Here is a 26548-nt window from a genome sequence, read left to right as displayed (position 1 = left end):
AATCAAGTGTAAGAAGGAAATGTCAAGTTGGGCAGCATTGATGAAATCCTTCATCAGAATCCTGAGCTGGAGAGAGATAGAAAAAAGGGAAAATGTCCATGTCTTAACAGTGCCTCCAAATACTTCTCTGAAATGTCAGCCTTGGCAGAAGAGACAAACAAGAGTAAGTACCAGAAATGTTGCAAAGGATGGCTGTGGGAGGCTATCCTGGGTGACTGCATTTATGTACCGTACCCTCAGGCTACCTTCTCTTTGATACGGAAAACCCAGTGATAACCAAGTCAATACTGTCTTACCTAAGGCATTACAAACAGAGTGGAGTTGTGTGGAGAATTCCAGTTTCCAGAAATCTGTAGGGTATGGACAGAGTCACATCTGCAGAGACATGAGGTTTTCCTAGGAAGAAACCCTTGGAAAGAGAAAGCTAGGCACGTGCTCTACTTGGGCATTTTTGCAGGTAGAGGGAGCAATAGTGGCCTGAGCATGTAGAAATTCTATCTGTGGCCTGGTACCTGGACAAGGTTTGAATAGAATTATACAGGTTATTTCCATATGTTCTTGAGAATCAGGACAATAGCTTTCTTTCCTTTTGGTCTCCACATTCAAGAGTCAACATAATGTGAGACTCTGGATGTGCTGTGAGCCTTTGAGCACACTCTTCAAACTTCTCTGTGTTTTCGTCTGTAAAATGGGAAATCAACAGTACCTGTCTCATTAGGTAGCTGTGTGAATTGATTAGAGATAATACAGACAGTCTTAAGCAGCACCTGGTGTGTGGTAGGTGCCCTGAAAATGTGGCTGTCATCATTGTCACAAAGTCTCTTTCTCTGGGCTCTCCCTCTCCTTTCCCAGTGCTGCCACTATAGCCTGTTCAGGCTGTCACAACCTCTGTCCTGCAAGCTTCCTAATTTATTTCCTTATTTTAAGTCCATAACTCTTCCAATACATCACACAAAGTACTGACACTTCAGCTTTCAAAAGCCCACTTTCCATCTCGTACCTATCTTGTTCAATGGCTGCACAGAGTTCATCACAAAAAGACTAAACTCCTTGGCCTAGAATGCAAGCCCACAACGACCCCCACCACTTGCTGGCCTTGGTTTCACTCTCTAATTTTATATTTCATTTCCCTTTCTCATGAACCTAGGCACTTCCAGAGCCATACTATTTTTCTATTCCCTCTATGTGTTTCCTTATTCTCCTCTACTTGTTCCAGAATTTTCTGTTTTTATAACTGCTCATTCTTCTTTCTACTTGGAATTTACATTTAGTCCAAATCCTGGCCATCCTTCAAAGCCAGGCCTGGATGCTACCTCCACCCTGGAGCCTTTATGGGTCTTACCACCATTTTACCATCCCTTCATTTTTTTTCTGACCCCCTTGAACTTCACCTGGAGTGACAGTCATCACTTGATATGCTTCCTATTTATGTTCCACATTCCAGCCTCTCAGCTTCATGGATCAGGGCTGATTTTCAGTTTTTCTGATATCCCTATCCTATGCTCTGCCTAGAGCAGCCCCTCTGCCAACGTGGATGGCACAGTCACTGAGGAGCTGGTCTTGTGGCTTCATCTTTCTGTGACTTATTCTTAGTCACCTCATTTCTCTTTCACATCCGTGCCTCTGGAACTATTTCAACCCCGGAAGTAAATGGGATGAAAACCTATCAGCAGGACACCAAACAAACAAAATGCACAATGGACCCCCAACCACACCTTTCTTTTAGGAGGGAGCAGGGAGAAGATATCAGGAGTGCAGTACCTTTATACCTGGTCACTACAGCTGCGTTGGCACTGAGCGGCTCTTGGAAGCTGACAGTGAGTGATGTGCTACTGGTTACTGTGAGACAGGCATTGGCTGGCACCTCGGGGGCTCCTGGGACAGAAGGAAAAATACAGGGATCTTAACATAGCAAATCCTTTTCAAACAATGTCTCTGCCTCTTCAAAGGATACTTGGAACATTTGTTTGTAGAAGCTGTTAGATTTTGCTTTTGAATATTTTCATTAGAAGTTCCAATGATTTTTATTTGTGGCCATCCTGGTCTTTTCTAAGGATTAGAATGTCTTCTGAAGGGGGAAATAATAGCAGTCAATCCTTCCCAAAGTATCCTAGAAACACAAGATAGATAGGGCTGGGCCAGCAAAGGAAGGGCAGAAGTGACAGCAGGATCTGTAGACAGAATTCCATACCTTGCATGAAAAACTTTCATGTAAATTATTTCATTAAGCTAAAACTCCTGCCCAAAGAGGCCAAGTTCTTTGCTCAAGAACTCAGTGGGATGAAAGCTCATGGCTTCCTAATGCCTAATTCTGGGTCTCTTCCAGAACAGGATTCTAGCCAGCTTACTCTCAGGCTGCCTTCTATTACATTTCAGGTAGTCTTTTCTCTTATGGGCAAATTTCATGCCCTAATCTCAGTCTCTAAATGACTGATGGTGGTCTTAGGTATTCCTTAACATCCAGAAGGGGTTTTGTAATTTAGGAAATTATTAAAAAATGGCATCAAGCCTACAAACGTATCTGTTTCTAGTATTAATCTGTGCTAAATAAGGCACAGTAGCAAATGCACTTACTAAAGCAATTGCTGAGTCTCTGTAAAATCCACATATCATCATGTTGAGGAAATTGTTAATATTGAGAGCAAACTTTAATTAATGTTGCTGAAGTTATTTGCTTCAGAGAAGGGGTTAGGCTTACATTTGGTATTCAGTGTAAAGTGCTACTTGAGAAAACTGCTCTGCCTTTAGTTTTTTGGTCTGAATTGGAGTCAGTTATTCTTTTGCAAATAGTCTGAGGCAGAGGCAGAGAATTTCAAAGGAGTCATCTGACTTTTCCCTTACATTTAAAATGCAAAGTCAATTTTTTTATTGTTTGAATAAAATCTTCCAGAAAGAGAGTATGATATTACACAAGTGTTTGAGTTGCATATTTTGTTTTTATACTAGGGGCCGCTCTTTCTTTTAGCAGTACTTTCCAGTGTTAATAATGAGTATTATCCAGAAAGATTTTTCTTAAGCTAACAAAAAGAATCAGTAAGGAGAATGGAAATGCAGACAATAGCATAATTTATGGTTTGATTGACTGTTCTTCTCTGTTGCTTTATTAATTGAAGTTCAGTTTATAGCTCTCTATTAAAAAAATGTAGGAGAGGGTTGAAAACAACTTACACTTGAGCTTGAAGCAGAAACTAGACAAATAGGCAAACAAATTTTTTTCCACCTCCACATCCCAAAATATAGCCACTTAGGGCATCAGACAGTCCAGGTCATTAGGCATTAGGGCATAGCGGGTGGAAAGTGCTAGATGAGTATGACATGGTGGAGGGAGGCCAGAAGCACCAAGGTCTCATGGCTGTGGTCAGAGAACCTATCAGGAGCCAGAAAATCAAGCAAGACAAAAGACCCTTTTACAGCCTCCCAGAGCCCTTATTCCAAACAGGCTGACAACGGCCATCCATGACTGTGGCAAAAAAAAAAAAAAAAAAAAAAAAATCAATAAAAGAAGGCCTGGCTGTCTCAGAGTAAAGTTAAAAGTCTAATTAAATGTAGGAGTCCTCTGTGAATACTCACTGGCATGTTCGAAGCCTGTTTTCATGCGCCTGTAGAGCCGATACCTCCACTCCCAGGCTTTCAGCTGTTTCTCTTTCTCTGTGTTGTCCAGAGTGAATCCTTCATTCTCCACCTGGGCAGACAGTTCACTCACCCTGTCCTGGGCCTCCTGGACCAGTGTGTTGAGGTGCATCGCTCGGCTTTCCAGGCTGACAACTAAGGCAAAGAAATGGGATGACTTTTCTTTCTGGGAAAATGGTGCTGCATATCTGAGTGTCTGCTATGGATAATGCCTGGAGAAAGTGGGATCTGTGAACCATCTTATTATCTTATTATGATAAAGTCTAATTAGTGACATTTACAACTAGATTAACTGGTAAATTCACCAAATTAAGATATTCCTATTGTTCTCTGGTCATATGCATCCCAATTAGCTGCTAGGCACAGATAGTTATAATTGCACAGATTTGTATCTGTGATGTTCAGAAAGACAAACACTAAGGGACAAAAGCTCTGTAGGGGCAGGAGAGGCACTAGAAAAAGCTACCCATGAGGCAAGTTGTGTTCTGTCAAAGCTATTCATTTGATAGAGCCTGATTTAGATTTTCTGTTCTTTTTACATTCTTCCCAACATATAGACATTTTTGAATGCCTGTCTTAGAGATATAATTTTGTTACTATCAATTTATTTATTGCTAACAAAGTGTTGTACTGCTGGTGCCACAGTGGAGCTAGTGAGCTCTGAGGGATGGATAACTTGGGTACCATCCCATACTTATCTTTGAGAAATTTGATCTTTGATGGTAGTCTAATTATAGAATTAAAGTTGTCCAGAGATGTCCATTTTCAAAATAACAACTTATACTGGTTCCTTTTTCCAAGAAACACTATGGAGCTTGACATTTCTGTTTTACATGGTGCTTCATAATCTTTATTTGATTTACATCATCTTGTTTAGCTGATCTGCCTCTGTGTGATTGAGTGTTCATCAGTGATAGAACTTTTCCATCCCTGTGCTATGCTATGAGGCTGATTCTTGCTCTCAGCATATGAGGGTCACCTGGTCACTTCAGAGGATCCTCTCTTGGTCAGTGTAGGAGAGAAGACAGCCTCCATATGGAAGTGTGGTAGGAGATCACACAGTGAAATGAATCAGAATCAAGGTCTGCAGATTTGTTGCTGAAATGTGTTTGACAGGTCCTGTGACCAAAACAATATTTCCCCCTGGTGGGTGGGAAAGAAATCCATCTATTTCATTCTTTTAATTAAGGGGGAAAATATTATGAAGATAACTCAAGTGAAAATTTGTTAGGTGTATTTTGAAATGGAAATTAGGTGGTTATATATTCATATTCTCTGTGTTCATAGGCATGTTTGCATTAATTACAGGAAATGAATACTAATTTATTATTGCCCCTGCGTACCATCAGTCTAAATTTATTTACAGATGAGGTCAATGAAAAATTAGTTGAGTCTTTTTTCTTTTTCTTTCTTTCTTCTTTCTTCTTAAAGTTGCTGTTTAGAACACTCAGGACTGTGTTTTGCTGCAGATTTGTCATGGTTAATGAATGTTGCTGTAGCAGTCAATCATGTACTCTAAATACTGTCACGCTTTTTTTAAAAAGCCTCAGTCATGAGCCATGACAGAAAAATAAACAAATAAATATAAAGCTAAAAAACTCTTTCACTGAGCAGCTACACTATGCAGAATCCCCCGGGAAGGCTAAAGGAGGCCAGAATAAATGATAATATAAGTGCTGTGGACGTCGGGAAGCAAGGATGGTGTATGAACGTGGAGGTTCTGGAGAAAAAAAATACACACACACACACACACACACACACACACTCGGGTGCACACTCCAGTGGAAAAATTGGCAATATTAGTAGCCTCAAGGTGCAATTTCCTGGAGTAGTGAGATTGACAAGTCAGTACTAAATGCTGTTAATTTAACTAACTTCAGATTAATGGTAGAGTCTGCTATGACTGAAGCCCTCAAACACAGTCTCATTATAGCCTTGCTGGGAAGGTCCTAAATATAGGCATTGACAGTTTAAAACAAATTCGTATACATTTGTGTATTTTTAGACATAGGTTAGGCGTCAGAGTTTGTGTCACAGTTTTCAGGTTGATTAATTGACCCAGTAACTGCACCCTTTACCCATGCCCCCCTTCTTCTTCCACTCCAAATTATAGAGAAAATGGGGGAATTGTCCTTGTTAAGTTATTCAGTGAGCCTTTTATTGTAAGCCTGATGTTTGAATTGCATGCATGCGTCAACACTTGGGTGATAGACACATGATTTATAAAAATAAATTTTTCTAATACTATGAAATCCCCCCTATTAATTTTTATATCCACAACTGTTATTACTGGTGTGAATTCCAGGTGGCATTTAAGATGGACAGCTTCTCTTGAGCTACGCTGGGTTCCCCTTGACATTTTTCCTGCTTTCACCAGCAGAACACATGTTACTTCTGTACCTTCCTTTTCTCCTAGACTTTAGACTTGATGCAATTTGAGTTGTGATTGCAAAGGGATTCCACTTCGTGATAAAGCTTGCTGTCTCTTCAGATACTTACCAGGGGTATTTGTGGACTTTTACAGCTAGGTCAGCTTCCCAAGATTATTTCTATCCCTGTGCTCCTTAAACAGGGATACTTAAACTTCATCATAATTTCTTGATAGTAATGATTACTGAAGTAGAGATTCACCTATTGATCCCACAGTATGAGTATTTATGTCTTCCTGGAGTGTTGAATTTTATTTGCAGATTTTGTTGGAAATATCATTTAGAAATAAGAAATGAACATACTTAATGTGGAGAAGAATGGAAAGTGTTTCTAAAAACTGGAGATTTTGTAAAAAGAGAAATTGTATAGAAATCTCCCCCTTTTGGGGGTTCATTCCCCAGGTGTCCTTGAAGCTATACTTACTCGCCTCTGTTGTTGGGGGTAATTGCATAGACAAGTCAGAGAGGCACTGACTGAGTTAGTGGTTTCTAGCCATTTCACAGAGCAAATCTTTATTTTTTCCCCTTATGGATTTTTTAATAGCTTAATAAAACACTCTTTTGAAAGCTTTTTTTTTTTTTTGCCACCAAACCAGCTGACTTACAAAGTAATCATGTTTCTCCCCATTATTAATGACCTATTTTAACTGCCAATAGAAGCATCTGTTCAGATGAGATAATCAACCCAACTGAGTTAATATATTTTAAGCAGAAGCAAATTAATATGATAATTATATTAGAGTGGGTAATTTTATCTGGAATAATAGTGTGATAGGGTAGGCTGTTTGACACCTTGGAAATAGTTTTGGGAACCACATTTCTGTTTTTTTGATTCCAATATGGGAAGCTTTACAATCTCCTTATTTTAAACATGAAGAAACTGAGATCACGGAAGTTGGGATGACATAAGCCACAATTTTCTTAAAAATCTTAAAGACCTCAGGGAACTTTCTCTAAACCAAATGGAAGATGAACCGAACTATTATATTGTAATTTTTCCAGTCACTATTTGGCATGAAATAGATGAACTCATTTTGGCTGGTTGGTTGGATTTACAAAATAGAAAGCTTATGTTTATTTTATAATTGTTTTTCCTGCCATAATTTCATAATTGCTTTTCACTTTCATTTTTTGGTGGGGGAGGGTCCATCCATTCCCTCTCACTTCCACCCACTGAGTATTTCCCTTTGAGCTCAGCACTCTCAAACTTTTTTCAGGGTTTGGCTTTTTCTCTCATTGCAGTTGGTCCCCTGTCCAGCCAAGCAACTGTCCCTCTAAGCAGCTATAGCCAGCACAATAGAGGGTCTGTGGGTGTGTGGTGAGCAGTCCGGCTGGCAAGACCACTCTGCAGCTCCTGAAACAGGCTCCTTGCTATTGTGGTGTTTAATTATCAACAGCGTTTCTACCACCCAATGCTTCTGAGTGGGTATTTGTTATAAGACCTACCCAGCTAATTAACTGCGGGAGGGGTTGGAGGAGGGCTGGGAACTTGGTGTTCAAAGAATACAATTACGGTTACTGTTTAAATCCTGAGATAAATAATGATCAGGGACTGAATGGGTTTTCTTCACCATCAGAATCTAATGTATGGATTGCCAACTACTTACTATTTCTTAATTATACCCTTGCCCTGAAATTGGTGAATTTGGGCCTGGTTGATAATTGCTTAAAACTTGAAAGTATAATGAGGGTAAAATATAAACCAATTTTAATCTTTAATTGAGGATTTTAGGGAACAATTTACTTGGCTTGCTTGAAAAAATGGAAAAAATAGACACATTTGCACATTATTAATGATATGCCATTTTGCAATTTAGTAGCAGCTTTTCTATTATTATTATTAGCATTTTCCTCTTTTATTGATGAGAAAAGGGAAGCACTAATATAATTATTTAACCTCAGTGACAGAAGGATTCTTACAAGCAACTTTAGGTTTGCTAAACCTTAGGTTGCCTAACCCATGGCACCCTTGGCCTTGTCTGATATTCTTCATGAGGGGACCTCAATGTTCATCAAAGTAGTCTCACCTACTGTCACCCAATTCTGAATTTAAATCCTGAAATTTATTTTCCTATTACGTTTCAAAGTGGAGGCAATTCTTAAAATGGCTTTGGCATTTTGTAGATCAAGCACTATGCCTAACAAATACATCATGCTACCAGTTACTCTTCCATATTCAGCCTCAGTATCTCATCTGTAAAACTGGCATAATAATGGCACCCATCTCATAAGATGCAATAAATTAATGATAATCTTTACATAGAAGGCTCTGAGTGGAGGTTTATATTATTATTGTTATACACATTGAGTTTATACTTTTAGAGACACATAATTATAAATCAGAATACTTTTTTAGGTAACAGTTTGGTATTTTCCATTAAAAATCTCTTGCTTCAGATAAAAATTTTCTATTCTGCTACTACTTAGCAATATAATATATACTCATAAGTGGTGTCAATTTCAACCCTGTTATTTCAAAGGCGAAAACAAGATCACTTAAGCATAAACCTGTACTGTAAGTCAGTATCCCCTTGGCAGCCAAGAAGAGCAGTTAATAAAATTTATCCTTGCTGATCATAAGTGTAATACAACTTTACAACTGACTTGGTTTAAGGCAGGAATATCAAAAGAAGTAAAGTATTAGGTATACTAATGATTAAATTATGTTAAATTAAGAAAACCTTATAGTAGAAAAATGCAAAATCTAAGTAGCAATTTTATCTATCCTGATAAGGTTCAGAATTCAAAGCCTTGGCTTCACTTAGGTCTCAACCTGTTGTCTTGTTTTAGGGTTTTCCCAAGAGAATATGGTTCCATGAAGGTTTTAGAGATCCGGAGAGTAAATGTTTCATTTTCATTGCTATGGAGCTTTCTTCTAAAACTCAATACACCTGGACATGGGCTTTGAAATACCATTCCCCTCTTCTTTCTAGCAGAACACGGATTCACAAAGTCCCTATTAGATAAATTAGGATGTAACTAGTGATTCCTCAGGAAGGCGATACTGATGACACAGAGCGGGGCTTCCTGCCCAGGTCTCATCAAACTCAAAAGGGAAGCACACATCTTCTCAAAAACAGATATGGAAAAACACTTAAGAGAATTGTTGAGGAAACCCAAAGCAGATTACTCAATGGTATCATGTGGGGGTTAAGTATGAAACATGACAACCATATCTTCTGCCAATATTTTCAGCACAGTCTATGGACATATAGTGTGAACCCTATAATTTAAAATTTCCTGGTGATGTTTAGGGAAAAAAAGAGAAATATGTGAAATTAGCTTTAATAATGTATTTTGGTTAATATATCCAAAATGTTGTCATTTCAACATGTAATCAATGTAAAAATTATTATTTAGGTACTTTATATTTTTTTGAACTGAGCCTTTGAATGCCAGTATAAATTTTATATTTAGAACAAATTTCAATTTGGAGTAGACATGTTTCTTTTTAATTTTATTTCATAGTAAACCAACAATTTGTAATTGTATCGATGGATCCAAAGTGATGATACAATGTGGAATGATTAAATCCAGCTAATTGACTTAGCCATTGTCTGAAATGCTTATTTTTTTGATGAGAATATTTGAAATGTACTATATCTTTTTTAAAAACATTTTTTAAATTGTAAATGGATATATCTACTTATTTATTTTTATGTGGTGCTGAGGATCGAACCCAGTGCCTCACTCATGCGAGACAAGCGTTCCACCACTGAGCCCCAGCCCCAGCCCTGAAATGTACTATTTAGAAATTTAAAAATGAACAATGCAATGTTAACTACATTCACCACCCTATGCAATAGATTGAAAAATAATTCCTCTAACAGATTTTATATTCTTTGACCATCATTTCTCCTTTCTCCTCACCTCACCCTAAATTTCTCTAGCCACTATTCTGCTCTGTTTTGATGAGTTTGATTATTTTATATTGCTCATATAAATGAGATAAAGCAGTATTTGTTTTTTTTGTTCTGGTTTATTTTACTTAGTACAATAATTCGCCAGTTCCATAAATATTGTCACAAATGACAGTTTCCTTCTTTGTAGAGGCAGATTAGTATTCCATGTATGTATGTATATATATGTTTATATGCCAGTGTTTTCATCTCTTCATTTGTTTCTGATGGACACTTAGGTTGGTTCTATAACTTAGCTAATGTACATAATAGTGTAATAAACATGGGACTGCAGAAATGTCTTTGACAAACAGATTTAAAATCTTTTGGGTAAATTCCCAGAAGTGGTATTGTTGGATCATATGTTAATTAAATTAATTAATTAATTAATTATGCTAAGGATCAAACCCAAGGTCTAAACACACACTCTTTCACTGAGCTACATCTCTAGCACTATTTTTAATTTTTTGAGGAAACTTTGTATAGTTTTCCACAATGGCTGCACTGATTTATATCCCTGTCAATAATGTACAAGGGTTTCCTTTTCTTCACATCTCCAGCAGTGCTTATTTATTTATTTATTTATTTATGTCTTTTTGAAGGTAGCAATTCTGACAAGGTATGAGATATCTCATTGTGATTCTAAGTTGCATTTCCCTAAATATTAATGGTTTGAGCATTTTTTTTTCATATGATTGCTGGTCATTTACATTCCCTATTTTAAATGTGTATCCAGGTTTCTTATCAATTTTAAAATTAGCTTTTTTAAAAAAATTAATTTTTTTCTGCTATTGAGCTGATTGAGTTTCTTATATATTTTGGATATTAACCCCTTATTAGATGTGTAATTTGCAAATATCTCCCATTCCATTGATGATATCTCTTCACTGTTAATTGTTTTCTTTGATATGCAGAAACTTTTAGTTTGATGTAGTCCCATTTTGTATTTTTAATTTTGCTGCCTATTCTTTTGGGGCCAAATTAATTGTCCTGATGAAGATCATGCAGTATTTCCCCTATGTTTTCCATTACTTATGGAAACCATAAACCATTGTTTATGGTTTTACATTTCAGTATTTAATACATTTTGCATTGACTTTGTGCATGGTTCAATTTCATTCTTCTGCTGAGAGCCTGCCTCCAAAGAGGGGTACCCAGTGACCTCTATCTACTGGTGTTTACATCCTTATGTGTTTCACTCCTGCAAGTCTGTGTGATCCAAAACCCACTGAAATGATAGAATTCTACTCCTGAGATTGGGTTATAAAAGATACTGCTCTCACCTTGGTTGCTCTCTTCCTTTTTCTCTTTCTCAGATCTGTTGAAAGCTGACTGCCATGCCATACAACAGTCATAAGGAGACGCCCATATAGTGGGGAATGTGGGCCCCTTGCCAGTGTGGAAGTAGATCCTCCCGCTCCATCAGACCTAGTGATGACACAATCCCCTGGGCTACCTGAGCCAGAGTCACCTGCTGAATCCATTTCCACATTTCTGATCCACATAAACTGTGTGAGGGAGATGTTTGTCACCCTCAACTCCTACATTTTTGGATAATTCATTACACAACAATATAAAACTAATATACATGGACATATTAATTATCATCTTCATTTTATAAATGAACGGAGGCACGGGAGTTTAAGGAATTTTCTCATTGCTACAAATATCAGATATGGAATTTGAAGCCAAAACTCCCTGAGTTCAGAAATTTAATTTTTAGACTTTGCAAAAGATGAAATTTAAAAATTTCACTCCCAATTTTTTTCTGTTGTTGTTGGTGATGGTGGGGGCGGGTGTATGTGTGTGTTTTGAAACTCATGGAGGAAAGTCTGGATACCTTCCAAACTGATATCAGCAATTATGTTGGGGGAGTTTAGGGATGGATACTAGTTCCTAAGTGTGTGCCTGTGTATGTGTGGAGAAGTGGATTAGGCATTCAATGATATCTTTTAACTTCATCTGTAATGTCTTCATTTTTGACAAGGAGAATATATTCTGTGTTGTGTGTGTGTGTATGTATGTATGTATGTATATATACATATAAAATAAAAAATTAAAGACAGATGAAAGAAAAGACAACCATCAAAAAAAGGAAATCCTGCCATTTGTAACAAGATGAATGAACCTGAAGGACATTATACAGTGAACTAAGCTAGACACAGAAAGACAAATACCACAGGATCACATGTAATATAGTATCTAAAAATACTAAATTCAAGGCAATAGGGCATAGAATGGTAGTTGCCAGCCACTGGCGGGAAATGTGAGGATTAGTTAGTAAAGTAATCCCTAAATAAGAAATAATGGATTCATATCCCTAAAGAGAATAGTAGCCTTGGGATTTGCTCAATTCAATTAAACAAATATTGCCCACTGTTGACCGGAGATAAAATGATGAATGAGACAGACAGGCCCTACTCTTGATGGAGTTTACATTCTAATGCAGGGAAGGCAGAAAATAAACAAATAAAAACACTGGGAAAACCAGTGATGAGTGCTATGCTAGAAAATTATAATAGAATGATGTGATTCAGATGTTGGACTTGATGGTCAGAAAAAACCTATCTTGAAGATACCATATTTGAGCTGAAACATAAATGTTAAGGAGTTGACCATGTAATATTCAAGATTAAAAACCTCAAGGTAGAGGGGACAGCTAGTGCAAAGCCCTGTGATAGAATGGCTTAGCATGTTGAAGGAACATAAAAGTGGTTGGTGTGGGTGAGTGGCATACAACAAGAGATGTGGCTTGAGGAACAGATTGGTAAGTCAGGGTGAGGTTTATATCCCAGTTTTAATAAAGCTGATAAAAATATCTGGGACTTATTCTTGAGACCTGCTTAAGGCTCATTCTTTATGTGTCCTTAATGGTTGCCAATCTCTGTCCTTTGAGGGTGGATTTGGTTTCAGGAAACCTCTCAACGTCATCTGAGGCCCAGACGGGTGAACATGAAGAGTGATGACGTTGGGCAATGCTGTTTTGGAACAAAAATCAGGTGTGTAAGCAGTGAGTCTGACTTTCTTATGAACAGACTCTGAGGACAATTCCTAAAGTGTTTGGAGCAATGGCAGCATTGTTGGATGGAGTGTGGGGTCTCCCAGGAGGACCATATTGAAGGATAACATTCGCTTGGGTTGTAGACTTTCTGCTGTGTTTGTTTACATAAAGCCAGCCTCATTAGTTTATAGTCACACCTTTTAGACATGGCCTGAACCAGTCCCAGCACTAACACAAGCCCCTAGCTACTGCAGGAGTGAGGGGTGCATCCTGACCAGCTTGCCAAGATTGTAATGCTGGTGTCCACACCATCCCTGGATGACAGCTGCTCTACAGTCACATTTTATGAAGTAACTGAACATAGGGAATTCTAGGTGACACTTCCTGTTTCCACAGGCAGCATCAAGAGAGATGGTGAGAGAGAAGAGCTCACTGAGACATGCAGTGGGAGGTAAGGGGGTCTAGAGAGACAGGAGAACTCACTAAGGGAAAGGTCAGGTCTAAGGTGGAGGAGTACTTAGCTATTCTCACAGGTCTGTGTTAACACTGCCAAAATGCAAACACCAGGCTTCATTGAAAACCCCCAGCAGTAACTGGAATACCCCAGCAGCAGGCAAGAGTGCCTCCAATTCTAAATTACTAGATGACTTCCAGGCATTTCCCCATGCACTGTGTATATGTAAGTATGTCAATTGCACACACATGTGTGGACACACATACACAGAACTCAGTATCTGTGATTCCCAGCAAAATAAGATGGGCTACTACAAAGACTGAGGTTTCACCTGAGATTTTCTGAGAATCCACTATGTCCTAGGTACTAGCATCCAAGGATAAGATCAAACACACATGAGTGACCAGATTCATAAATCATAGACACCCAGAGGAGCTAGTTTCTTTAGTGTTTCTAGGACCTTACTGATGCCAAACCAATGGCAGCCTCAGAAAGGCAAGGCCCTCATTGATAATTTAGCAATTCTGCCTGGAGACTGTTGAACTGTGATTGCAGGGTAGGGGCAAAATATGAGTTAGTTAGAAACAGGGAGGAGTGTGTGACTGGGGGTTTTTATACAGAGATATATTGATTTTCTCAAATAGCAGCTGTTCAATTTGATCATGAATCATAGTGACTGGGAAATCCTCAGTGGCATGGCTGCAGGTGTCTTGTGATCCCTTCTTTCAGATTCTGTGCCTGTTTCCTAGGCTCAGCACCACAGTCTGCAGGGTAGTACTTGGGATATACTTCAATAATGGCTGATGTTTGCTTCTGTGGATACAAGTATTACAGTAGCCAGCTCCCCATTCCTGGTTTCACTTTCCACAATTTCAGTTACCCTTGGCCAAGTGTAGTCCAAAGATATCAAATGAAAAATTCCAGAAGTAAGTAATTCATAAGTTTTAAATTACATGTTGTTCTGAGTGGTGTGCTAAAATCTCATACTGTCCTGCTCTATACCACCAGAATGAGAATCATCTCTTTGCCTATTGTATCCATGCTATATACACTACCCACCTGTTAGTCACTTTGTAATGGTCTTAGTAATCAGATCAGTTGTCATGATACTGCAGTACTTTTGTTCTAGTAACCCTTATTTTACTTAATAATTATCCCAAAATACAATAGTAATGATGTTTGATCATTATAATTGTTTTATTTTATTTTATAATTGTTTTATTTTGTTATTGTTGTTGCTAATCTGTTACTGTGCCTAACTCATACATTAAACTTTATTATAGGTATGTGTATATAGGAAAGAGAGTTTGTATAGGGGTTGATGCTATCTGTAGTTCGAAGAATCCACTAAGGGTCTTGGAACATATCCTCTGGATAATGAGGGATGGCTGTACTTTGTGTTACTTGCTTGCAGGTGGGAGGAACTGAAGATAGTTACTGGATAAAGATAGCAAATTCATCTAACCATTGGGCTGGGGTTCTATATAGAACCTCAGAGGAATATGCAGCTGTGGATGGCAGCTTCTTGGGCTTTTCTTATGAGTAAGGAAATGTGCCTGGTTGAGTATAAAGCCATGTTTGTAAAGAATACCTCCATCTAGCTCTGTGATCGAGGGGCTAAAGGCAGGTCTGACCAGTGGCTTTGGAAGTAAATCCCTAAACCAAACTGTGTCATTGTGATTCTTTTTACAGAGGACTTTCTTCTGAATTGTGTTAGGATCCTTGGTTGGCATAGTGAAAAGAGTATAGGGCTAGTTTTCAGAATGAAATGCATAGGGGAAGGAAGTAAATAAAATTAGCTATATTAGAAACCATTTTCTCTGTTTTGAAATACTTTATAGTCATTAGAGGAGCAGATGGAGAACCAGGGAAGAAAGGAACTGACCATCTCTTGTATAACAGTGAATTTGCTAAAGCTTTTCTACAAATACCAAAGCACTGGGTACAGATGACCTGGGTTCAAATCATGACTCCACCACCTGTTAGCTTCTTTATGTTAGGTAAACTATTTAACTTTTTTTATTCTATTATTTTTTGCTGGTAAAATTAGAAAAACAACTCCTACCTCACAGTTGTGGAGATCAGGTGAGAAGATGTAGACAAAAGCATTTTTTTTTTCTGTGTGTAAAAACAGTATAAGAACTCAAGGTCTCATTGTTGTTTTTCTTATATCCTGTTTCTCCCACTTCTTGGGAATGGTTTGTAGCAGGTGTTTGCTTATAACATTGTGGCTGGTTTTTCTCTTGGGCAAGCTCATACTCATGAACAGAAGCAATTCTATTTCTCTTGGACTTGGAATAGAAAGTATCAAAACTGGGCTGGGGTTGTGGCTCTGCAGAAGAGCACTCGCCTAGCACATGCAAGGCCCTGGGTTTGATTCTCAACACCACATAAAAATAAAAAAATAAAGATATTGTGTCCAACTAAAAAATAAATATTTTTTTTAAAAAGAAAGTATCAAAACAGTGTGTTCCTCTATCCTGTCAATCTCCAACACAAATGGCACTTCAGTTACAGAACAGAACAAAGAAATGCACCATAGGATTTTAGGGAACATCATACAGGGAAAGATGTGGGCTTCTAGTAGCCACTGCCCTCCATACTGGTTACCTAGAAAGTCAGTGAGTTTGTGTAGGATCCCAGGTATTGACATCCCACAGATGGGGACTTGAGTCCCTGACATCCCTGTTTATTGCTAGATGTGTGACCTTTGCTCAGTCACATAACCTGCAAGAATCACAGATTTCTTATCTTCAAAATTGAATTGAGATATCATAATGATGGGTAAATGTAAACACCAGAGATACTGTGTATACAGACTTCATAGGCTCTCAATCAATATTCCTTTGCCATTTTTTTTTACACATGTGTCAGGCTATGTGTGGTATTATCTCTTTGACTTCTTGGGTGGTCCTGGTGACTTAGGTGTCATATTTCATAGTTGAAGCCTGGCCTTATCTCTCACTCTCTGACCTTTGCAACTTCGTAATGATAATGTGCTTATCTTCCCAGAGAAAATAGGGACCTCTTGAACAACTTTGCTTTTGGCTTAACTAGATAGGTATTCCTCAAGTTCAGTTATGGAGGTTCATTTATGCACATGGGGGCTTTGGGAGGTTAGAAGTCTTACTGTTCTCAGGGAAAATGCAGAATTCGTCACAGTGTCTCAGGTAAGTAGGACTAATGTTTCATCCAACCCAGTGCAGGATGGCTGAGGCAACTTCTGGATGAATAGTCCCCTTGTTCCTATAGAATGGGGCTAAGTCTGCTTTCTCCATGGTCAGACCTTCTGATTCTCTCTCCATCCCTCTCTCACTGAGTCTCTAGGACAGACATTATTGCAAAATGAATCAGAAGGCAACAAAAGCGACCTTTTAATTTATTCCATCCTTATTTTCCATCCCTCCAAAACCTCTAGTTTCACCAGAAAAGGAGCAGCATTTCGACTATGGAGTGCTTTTGAGGAGCCCAAATACTATTGAACCCAAATCCTCACTCTCTCTGACATGGATGTGGTAAGTTTAACATTTTTCAAATAAAGAATTTTCTGATATAAGGATCTGCCTCCATATCCAGTCTTTGGGTAGTAGTGGTTTATGAAATGTAGGAGTAGAGATGTGTTCTCAAATTATATAGTCACTTACTTCTCTTTCAGCCTTTTGGGTCTCCCTACTTGGAAATAAGTGAAGCAGTATTAAAGAAACTAACAGTTTGAAGTGTTTACTTCTTTTCTTTTAGGAAACATAAAAAACAGTCACAGAGAGCCACTGTGGTCATTAGGTCAGAGAGTTTGCACCAAGGAGAATGTGAATATCTATCCCAAAATGTTGTTTTGAGGATTAAAGGAGTCAATACATGTAAAGTACTCAGAATAGTGCCTGGCACAGACTGATGCTATATGGTATTACCTGTACAATTCTGGGCAGGGTCTGCCACTGGCCCCTGAGCAGCTGACTCTGCAGTTACTATCACAGATTCTACTTGGAAGCAGATTCAGAAAGAAGCCAGTCACAAAAGGCCATGAGGTTTCTTTTGGGAATGTTGAAATTCTAAAACTGACTGTGGTGATGTCTTCATGACTGTGCATATTCTAAAGATAATCAAATTAAACAGATGAATTATATGATGTGAGGATTATATCTTAATAAAGCATATATATGTATGTGCTTATTATAATATAATATTATTATACATATATAATATCTTAATAAATCATGTGTGTGTGTGTGTGTGTGTGTGTGTGTGTATGTGTGTGTGTGTGTGTGTGTGTTTAGAATTCTGCCACTGGCCAACATCATGATCCTATTAGTTAAAGAAACCAGTGTCTGTCTACTTCTCTGTTACAATAGCCCCCTAACTGGTCCTACCATTCACAGCATCCTTGCCACTGTACTGACTCTAGCACCACTGTGATCTTTTCATGGACAGAAGACTATGGCATATACCTGCCTAAACTGCTCCACCACCTTCTTATCCCATTCAGTCATCAGTGTGAAACATTTTAGTATGGTCTCAAGGACCTGCTCAGTCGGGTCCTAGTGACTTCTTCCTTGGCCACTATGTTCCCATTTGATACTTTGCTAGCTCCTTTGGCCTTCTTATTCTTGCAATACATTGATCTCATCCCTGCCTGCTCAGCATCTTTCTATTTTCTACAAATATGCCCAGAATTTGACCCCCACATCTTCTCCTGGATAATTTCTTTATATCATCTAGGACTTAACTAAAATATCATCAAACCAGAGAAGCTTTCCTTGTGTAAAAAGTTTAATATGGTCTCCTCCCATCAATTTCTAGCCACTCATTAAATTTTTTTTCATGGAATTTATCACTCTTTGAATTTACATTTTATCTATTTATACGCTTTTTGGAAGTCTCCTCCATTAGGAGGAGACAGTTTTTCTCTTTTACTACTATACTCCTAGTACCTAGAACAGTTCCCCACACTCATTGCTTGTTGAATGAATAAATGAAGCCACAACATTAACTGTAGATACAGAAACAGAAACACATACGTACTCATTTTTAAAAAATATGTGTGTCTCCTACTCTGCATCTTTGGAAGTATCTTACATATTTGAAAGCTTGGGATAAAATTATTTTATCCCTTTTCAATATCATTCATCATATTGAATTAAAATGCAATTAAATGCTTAGACTGAAAAACACAATTGCTCTTTGCCTGAAAGTCCAGAAAATTTGTAAAGGGTTTCAGAGCCTTTGAGTAGGCAACCATTCTTACTTGGAAGATCAGCAATGGTTATTTCAGTAGTTTAAAGCAGAGATCTAGCTTTACTAGTAGGCAATTCTATTCTCAGGCTTACTTACAGTGTGGACTTTCTCTAGCTCCTGTCCTCAGAAGAATCCTAGCAATGGGCACATTGTTGGTCATGATGGCAATATCCAGGGGCGTTAGTCCCTCACTGTTAGGCGTATTGAGGTCTAGCTCTTCTGGTGTGTACTGGTACAGGAGGAGCTGCACAGCATCGATGTCTTGCTGCTCAACTGCTTCAAACATGGCTTCGTTGCCCTGGAAATTCTGGAGAAGAGTGAAAGCAGGTTAGTATAGTTTGTTAGACCAGTGTATCTTTGTGGCATAGCTATACTGAACTTTAAAGATTGCTTCAGGGACTATGTGCCCACTTATATACAGATAGTTGCATAACCAAGATTAATCCTAAGGTCTACCAAGTAAACACTGGATTGGACCTGCCTGTCTTCCTTCCTTCCTTCCTTCCTTCTCTTCTCTTCTCTTCTCTTCTTTCTTTCTTTCTTTCTTTCTTTCATTTGTTCTTTTTAGATATACATGACAGTACAATGTATTCTGACAAATTATTATACATACATGGAGTATAAGTTATTCTAATTAGGATCCCATTCTTGTGGTCTCTGCTTACTTTCCAATGGGCATTGAACAGATATTATAAGTAGATGAACTGAGAAAATACTGCACTGTATAGCAGTGCTAGTTTGTAAGTAAGCACAAAATAAAAATCTTAAACCAGTTCTCTGTGGAAAGAATAATGTTTGATAGGTCATTAAAAGATGTTATTGTGAAGAAAGTAGCATATAGTCAAATAAATATGGTAAACATTAGGTTAAACTAAGTCACTCAATTTTTTACTGTAGGATATCTGATGTCAATTATTTTTACATGTGTTTTATTGTATTTAGCTCTACCTACACCTGGAATAGTGTGCTATAGAACACAGGTTGGGGAATGCAGGCATAGATAATGTTAGCACATGTAGTTTAATCAGGGCTGGTTTGATATGGAGAGTACAGTTTCTTTCAAGCTCATCCCCTTCCTCTCCATCTGCAAGTTTGATCATCCTTTGTCTTGACTTGTGGCAGTGACCTATCTGCTGCTACTATTGGTCTCCTGTACTGTCACAAGAATAATCTTCCTAAAATATACATATTTTAGTAAATTTTTGGTCATTATAACCAAAAGTCCTGAAAAGAATAATGTAGAGGAGGAAAAGTTTATTTGGGGCTCATGGTTTCAGAGGTTTTAGTCAATAGATGGCCAACTCCATTGCTTTGGGCCCAAGATGAGCAGAACATCATAGTGGAAGAATATGGTGGAGGAATGCGGCTCCAGATGTGGCAACAAGGAAGCAGAGAGAATTCTGTTCATCAGGGACAAAATATATTCCCAAAGGCATACCACCAGTGACATACCTCCTCTAGATAAGCTATACCTTGCCTGCCTACTATTACTGCTTAGTTAATCCATTCAAATGGATCAATACACAGATTGGGTCACAATCTAATTTCTCATAATCTAATCATTTCACCTCTGAAAATTCTTGCATTGTCTCACATGTGAACATTTGGGGGGGATCCTCTTATCTGAACCATAATAATACATACTGCATGTCACTTCTCTGTTTATAGATCACTAAGCACTTCCCAGTGCCTATGAGCTGATGCCCCTATTCCTAGCCTCTTGGTCTCTAATTCCATACTTTCTTAACCCGGAGCCCCAACCATTGGACACCTGGCATTTCTGAGCCCTGTGGTGAGGGGCACAAGTGGCAATGTCCAGGGAGGGTTTCAGGGACTCTGTATCTAACTGGGGACCTGACAGGGCCAGAATGAAATAAACAAGCCAGCTATAGAAAAAAAATATCTATGGACAATATCGTTCTTTCAAAGGATTAGCAATGAAGAAGTGCTCTGGAATTCTCTTACATCATTTCTGCAGCTCATAGGAAGAGACCAACACATACACTACTTACATATTTATCTGGTATCTTCTCCAAGAGTTGCTTGGTCTTTAAAATGTTGAAATACCATTGATCCTGACCTAGCACGATGGTTGTCTGATTAGCATGTGGAAGATCTGTGGTGACCAAATGTTTAGATGGGCAGTTTTTATTTTTAGTCTTATTAAAAATTGATTGTCTCTTGGGGCTGGGGATGTGGCTCAAGCGGTAGCGCGCTAGCCTGGCATGCGTGCGGCCCGGGTTCGATCCTCAGCACCGCATACAAACAAAGATGTTGTGTCTGCCAAAAGAAAAACTAAAAAAAAATAAATATTAAAAAATTCTCTCTCTCTCTCCCTCTTTCTTTTAAAAAAAAAATTGATTGTCTCAAAGACTGCTGGTTGGCTTTAACTGAGTACACCCCACAAAATGGGAACTAAGGAAAATATGAAGTGATTATGCAAATGCTCATTTTGACAGTGGGAACCCAGGGAATAGAGCTATTTTTGTATGCAGTTCTCTTTGCTACAGAATAGCTGCTGAGTGGAAAAATGTTTTGTCCACAATCTGCTAAACTGAAAGGTCTCTGATGCTTGGGCTGCAACTTAATCACAGCCAAACCCTCCCAGAAGATGAGTTAGAAACAAGAAAATGTATTAGAAAACAAATGAGTTCAAAGTTAAAATGCTGCCCTGTCCATAGTGTGTATTTGTTTTTGATTCTTAGTATTTCTGATTTCTCATGATCCATATTTGCCCTCACTCTTTAGTCATTTCCTGCTCTAAGCTTTTGTTAGCAAATTCTAACTTGCTTCTATCTGGAAAGGTCAGGACTCACTTCTGTTTTAAGTTCAAACAAAAGGAACCATTATAACCTTGCAAAAATACCTGTGTTGAACATGTGCATATTATGCGCTCAGATTTTACTGAGGGCCAATATAGAAGACTACCATCTGAGAATATCTACAGTATTGCCAGTACTTCTCTTTGCTATTTGTTGTCACCTAGTTTACTATGACATCTATGCAGGCCAGATGATGTAGCAGCAGGAAAATACTCATTTCTCTTGATGGACTGATAACACTTTCAGTTATCAGCTAATGGGATGCCAAAACTAGTTCTGTTTCCTTTTCTGCTTTCACTGCCTGAGAACTCAAAGATAAGTGTCATAATAAATTTCATGTAGTCTATTTGCCTAGGTTTTTGGTATGTATGTTTCTCTTCTCATTCTCATATATTTTCTTTCTTTTTAAAAATATTTAATTGAATTTATTTTTTAAATATATGACAGTAGACTGCATTACAATTCTTATTACACATATAGAGCACAATTTTTCATATCTCTGTTTTTATATAAAGTATGTTCACACCAATTCATGTCTTCATACATGTACTTTGGATAATGATGTCTATCACATTCCACTATCATTGCTAACCCCCTGCCCTCTCCCTTCCCCTCCCACCCCTCTGCCCTATCTAGATCATATATTTTCTTTTTCTTTCTTTCTTTCTTCTTTTTTTTTTTTTTTTTGCTATTTATCCCTTCTACTCCTAGCTATTATATAGTAAGTATGCATTCTTTGCCTGGATTCTATTTTATGTCTTTGAAAAGCATGTGGATTATACATTAGATATAAGTAAGTAATATTAATACTATTATTTGAATGATTACTGGACTTCTCAAAAAAAAACTATTTAATCTGAGAGTCCATATTTGTCAAACAGCTACTTTTTTTATTGGTTTCTTTGGTCTAGTAGTGAAAGAAACATTAAAGGGAAAGAAGTTAAGAAAAAGAAAGGAAAAAATCTCATAATCACCCATACTTTGTCCACAATCATGGATAAGTACACTTCCCATCTTGAGAGATTCTATTTCAGCATAAAACTGTAAAAATATGAGCTTCAGAAATGAATGTGAATCATCTTAGAATTTCCTTAAACCCAAACATAAATAAACAAATCTAATTGACAGAAGAATAAAAAGAGTTTTGTTGTTACCACCGAGGTCTTCCTAAGACCCAGCCGATCAGTTCTTGTTCTAAAATAGGCCTCATCAAATGAGGAGTGGCTCCCTTTCAGTTTTTCTGAGAGATTCCGGTACAAGCGTTTGGCAGCATTGGGAGATGATGGGGCACTGTGCTTCTTTGACTGGGAAAGATGTAAATTCTGCATCTGTTGGGTCATTTTTATACAGCAGTTCCTAGGAAAAGGAAAATCTTATGTATTATTTACACATTATAACTGCAAGTTGATAGTAACCATCTTGAATCCTAATACAATATCATAACTGGAAGGGACATCAGAGATCATCAGACCTAATTTCTTTCTGGTTTAGATGAGAAAATTGAAACCCAGGTAAAGGAAGTAGCTTGTTTATGACCACAGAGATAATTGGTAGCAGGAATGACAAACTCCATTTACTATATTACATATTCATTTATATATATATGTGAATGAATGATATGACTTTAGTCTTTTTTGGTATCTCATTCAATTGAGGAAGTGTGTCAATTCTGTAACCTAAGGGTGTGTCCAATTATCTTGGATATGTGAAATTGGTACTTTTCTACTTTTCTACTAGACACTGGCCTTTGTTGGGTGGATAAAAAAGTGTAGTTGTTCCCTGAACACCCTCCATTTCTCTTGAGGATAGCAGTCAAATTGTGAAGTTAATTGTGTTCACTTAGTGTGCCCAGGATAGAGATCTTCCAGGGTCCTCTCTATGTGCATTCTCCAAATAGACTTAGCTGTTGTTCCAAAAATCTCTTAACAGGTCCCACCAATGTCATAACTGAAGTCAGTTTTTAAGAGATCAGTCATGTCATTTCAAAAGTCATCCACCATTATTTGGGGATATTGTTATTGAAATATTGTTGCTACCAAGACTATGAGCACCTAGTGTGTGAATGCGTGTGTGTGTTTTGAATGAGCAAATGTACAAATGAAATCACTAGCCAATGTACTTCAATGCAAATTTATATTCTAATCTTTTCACTATTTTCATGACTGAGGAAACCTCTGGGGCATGCTGCTGTCTTCCAAACACCTCCTATCAAATTTGAGTGGAGTCTTCATTTGTAAGGCTGCATTGCTACTTAGCTGTGACCTTTAGATCATTGCTAGGCCTCAAGTTTTTAAACCCTTTCAGACCCTATGACATAAAGCTGTGTAGAAAATCTTTTATTGATCAAACTCTTTACAGAACTGATTTTGATGATTCTTCAGTTCCCAAAAGATAAAATCTAAATTCTTTAGCCTCAGATACAAGTGCTTTTCTCATCTCTTACTGTACTTCTACATGTTATGTTTTAATCCTTCTGAACTCTGTGGAATTTTTACTAAATAATTCAAAGGATTTTTACCTCTTGGTCTTTGCATATATTACTTTACATGTAAGAGAAGTGAATCTCTGTTTTCATCACCTTAGAAATGGTTATCAATCCTTAAAGTATATTTTTAAGAAGTCTCTGACACTCCCAGGCAAATTTGGTATATGTCTTGCTTGGCTCTGGGTCTCTCAGCTAGTCTATATGTTCCTTAGGGGTGAGGACTGCCAAATCCTAATTTGTATATCCTCAGTGCCTAACATGTGGCACAAGGTAAAAGAAATAGAACAGATTAGAGTATAAATTCCTACTCTTTCACCTACTGACTGTGTAATCTTGGATAAGTTACTTAACCAATTTCATTTTTCTCCTTTATAAAATGGGGATAATATGGCATCTACATATTATTGTTATGAGAATTTGATGTAACAATGCATGCAAAGAGCCTAGTGTATAGGAGGACTCCTAGTAGCTAATGTTTTTGTTATAGAAAATATCAATAAATACTTCAGAATAAATGAGTGCACATAGGAGAGTCTGTTACTTGCAATATAGGAGAAAGATTTGGAAAGTCTGTCTTACTTCTCAGCTTGGTTACATGTTCACTGGCACCAACCAACCTTAATTACTTTCACTTCAACAAATGCAAATCCATCTTCATGCCATTGCTAAATGTCCTTAGGCATGTTTTAAGTCTTACTTGCAATTTCCTCCAAGACAGAAAGATTTCCTGGTTCCTTACAAGGTGGTCAGGCACAATCAGACTTAGTCATATCCATCAGGCCCCACCCAGTCTTAGCTAAGTGGGCATGTTTAACATTTGGAAGAATGACACAAGGCATTGTCTGTACTGTGCGTGTGTGTGTGTGTGTGTGTGTGTGTGTGTGTGTGTCTGAGTTTATAAATAGTCATTTTAATTATTCACAAAAGCTGAAAAGAAAAAGTTAGGTTATTTGTCATCTTTGTCCTTCCATCTATAAATTCTTTACCTTTGCTTCAATAGCAGTTACAGGACTTCCTCTAATTTATTTCTTTTCATACCTACAAAAATTCCAGATTCATGTGCAAGCTGGATCACATGGGGATTGCCTTAACCTCTTTCTTTCTGCCTTCTGTCTCTAGCCTTTTCCTTCAGCATTAATGTCCCAGTTTAAGCCATCTGTCTTGTCTACATCATTATTGTTCCCAAAATAACTCTACATTCTTTTGTATCTCCCACAATGCCCAGGAGTCCAGTAAATAAATTCTTGTCGATTGATCAAATTCCAGTGACTTGCCCTCTAACTGATGACACCTACCCACAGGGCCCCTTTTGTCTTTGCTCATCTCCCATCTGTTTCCTTCCATCAAAACAGGTTGACTTTCTCTGTCTCTTTGACTCCCTTCTCACACTCCCCCAGCTGTCCCTTTCTTCCAGCTATTCTTCAGTATGTTTCCACTCTTCTAGCTTTCATCTATCATTATGGTCTGTTCTTCTCCTCTATATTTAAAATTTTGCCAGATGAAAGATAGTGACAGAACAATTTTCTGGTATCTATGTTTATAAATATAAATACCTCTCCCAACTCTATTTTTTTTTTTACCCTTATGGAAAGAGAGAAGCATTTGAAAATCAGTGTAGTTTTGGCTCTGGAATTTGGTGTACCCAGACATCTATCCTGATATCGTTACCTGCAATCTATGTGACTTTGGACACTTTATTTAAATTTTCTGAGTTATTTTATCATATATAAATAGGCATAATAGTACATTTCTTATGAGTTGTGAATATTAATCAACACATGAAAGGTACTATCTTGTTTGGTGCATTTTAACCACTTGATTAATAGCAGTAATTGTTCAGGTTACACCAAGTCTTCTTCCCAAACTAGAGACATTGAAGTATATTGTAATGATTTATTTTTCTTGCTTGTTTTAAAATTGTCTTGAGTCTGATTTTATGTACTTAGTATATTATTTAGTTTTTATATTAAGAGAAAAATGTAAGTTCAGATATTTTGGGGATGTATCTTTATAGTAACTAATATTAAAGCAACTAGGAAGGAGAACTTCAGACTATTAGAGTAGAGGTGAATAAAGAAAAATCTAAAAATAATTGAAAAAATAATAGAAAATATAAAATAAAGAAGTAGGGCTAAGATAAAATATATTCATGAACAGAATGTATTAAGAGTTTACTTTTCTCCTAATAAAAGGCAAAAGTTCTCCAAATGGAACTTTAGAAAGGTTGTTTATAAGTGGTATACCTAAATAAATATTTCTCTCTCTCTCTCTCTCTCTCTCTCTCTCTCTCTCACACACACACACACACACACACACACACACACAACAAAACAAAACAAAACAAACAAACAAAAAACCCTAAAAATAAAAACTAGTACATCAGTGGGAAGGGTAAAGAAGGGAACTTTAGGAATCTTTTCCTCCATAAAAGCAATGAGAATACTGGTAATGTTATCAGAATTAACTTTTCAGAATCCTGGAGTTTTTGTTAAACAAAGGCTTGCAATAATCCAGGAATGCTTATTTCAGAAAAAGAATTGCACGCGTTGCAGCATGTTATTTAGCCTGATTCCTATCTTCTCTAGCTCTATGTAAC

At 37.5% G+C, this 26548-nt stretch overlaps 1 protein-coding gene across 1 annotated transcript in view; it reads right to left on the bottom strand.

Annotated features, from left to right (window-relative positions):
• Ankfn1 (ankyrin repeat and fibronectin type III domain containing 1) overlaps window positions 1-22822 on the bottom strand; it is a 133259-nt gene extending 110437 nt beyond the window's left edge. Inside the window, exons 1-4 of the mRNA XM_076871092.1 lie at window positions 22622-22822; window positions 18742-18952; window positions 3571-3765; window positions 1762-1875 (exon numbers count right to left, since the gene is read on the bottom strand). Coding sequence (XP_076727207.1) covers window positions 1762-1875; window positions 3571-3765; window positions 18742-18952; window positions 22622-22807 — 706 coding nt within the window. The 5' untranslated portion in view covers window positions 22808-22822. The remainder of the gene's footprint in view (window positions 1-1761; window positions 1876-3570; window positions 3766-18741; window positions 18953-22621) is intronic.
• Between the last annotated feature and the right edge of the window lie 3726 nt (window positions 22823-26548).

This window comes from Callospermophilus lateralis, chromosome 11 (genome assembly GCF_048772815.1).
Source record: "Callospermophilus lateralis isolate mCalLat2 chromosome 11, mCalLat2.hap1, whole genome shotgun sequence".
In the NCBI taxonomy this organism is placed as follows: domain Eukaryota; kingdom Metazoa; phylum Chordata; class Mammalia; order Rodentia; family Sciuridae; genus Callospermophilus; species Callospermophilus lateralis.
Note: the sequence above shows the minus strand (reverse complement) of the source record. Positions and strands in the feature narration are given on the sequence as shown.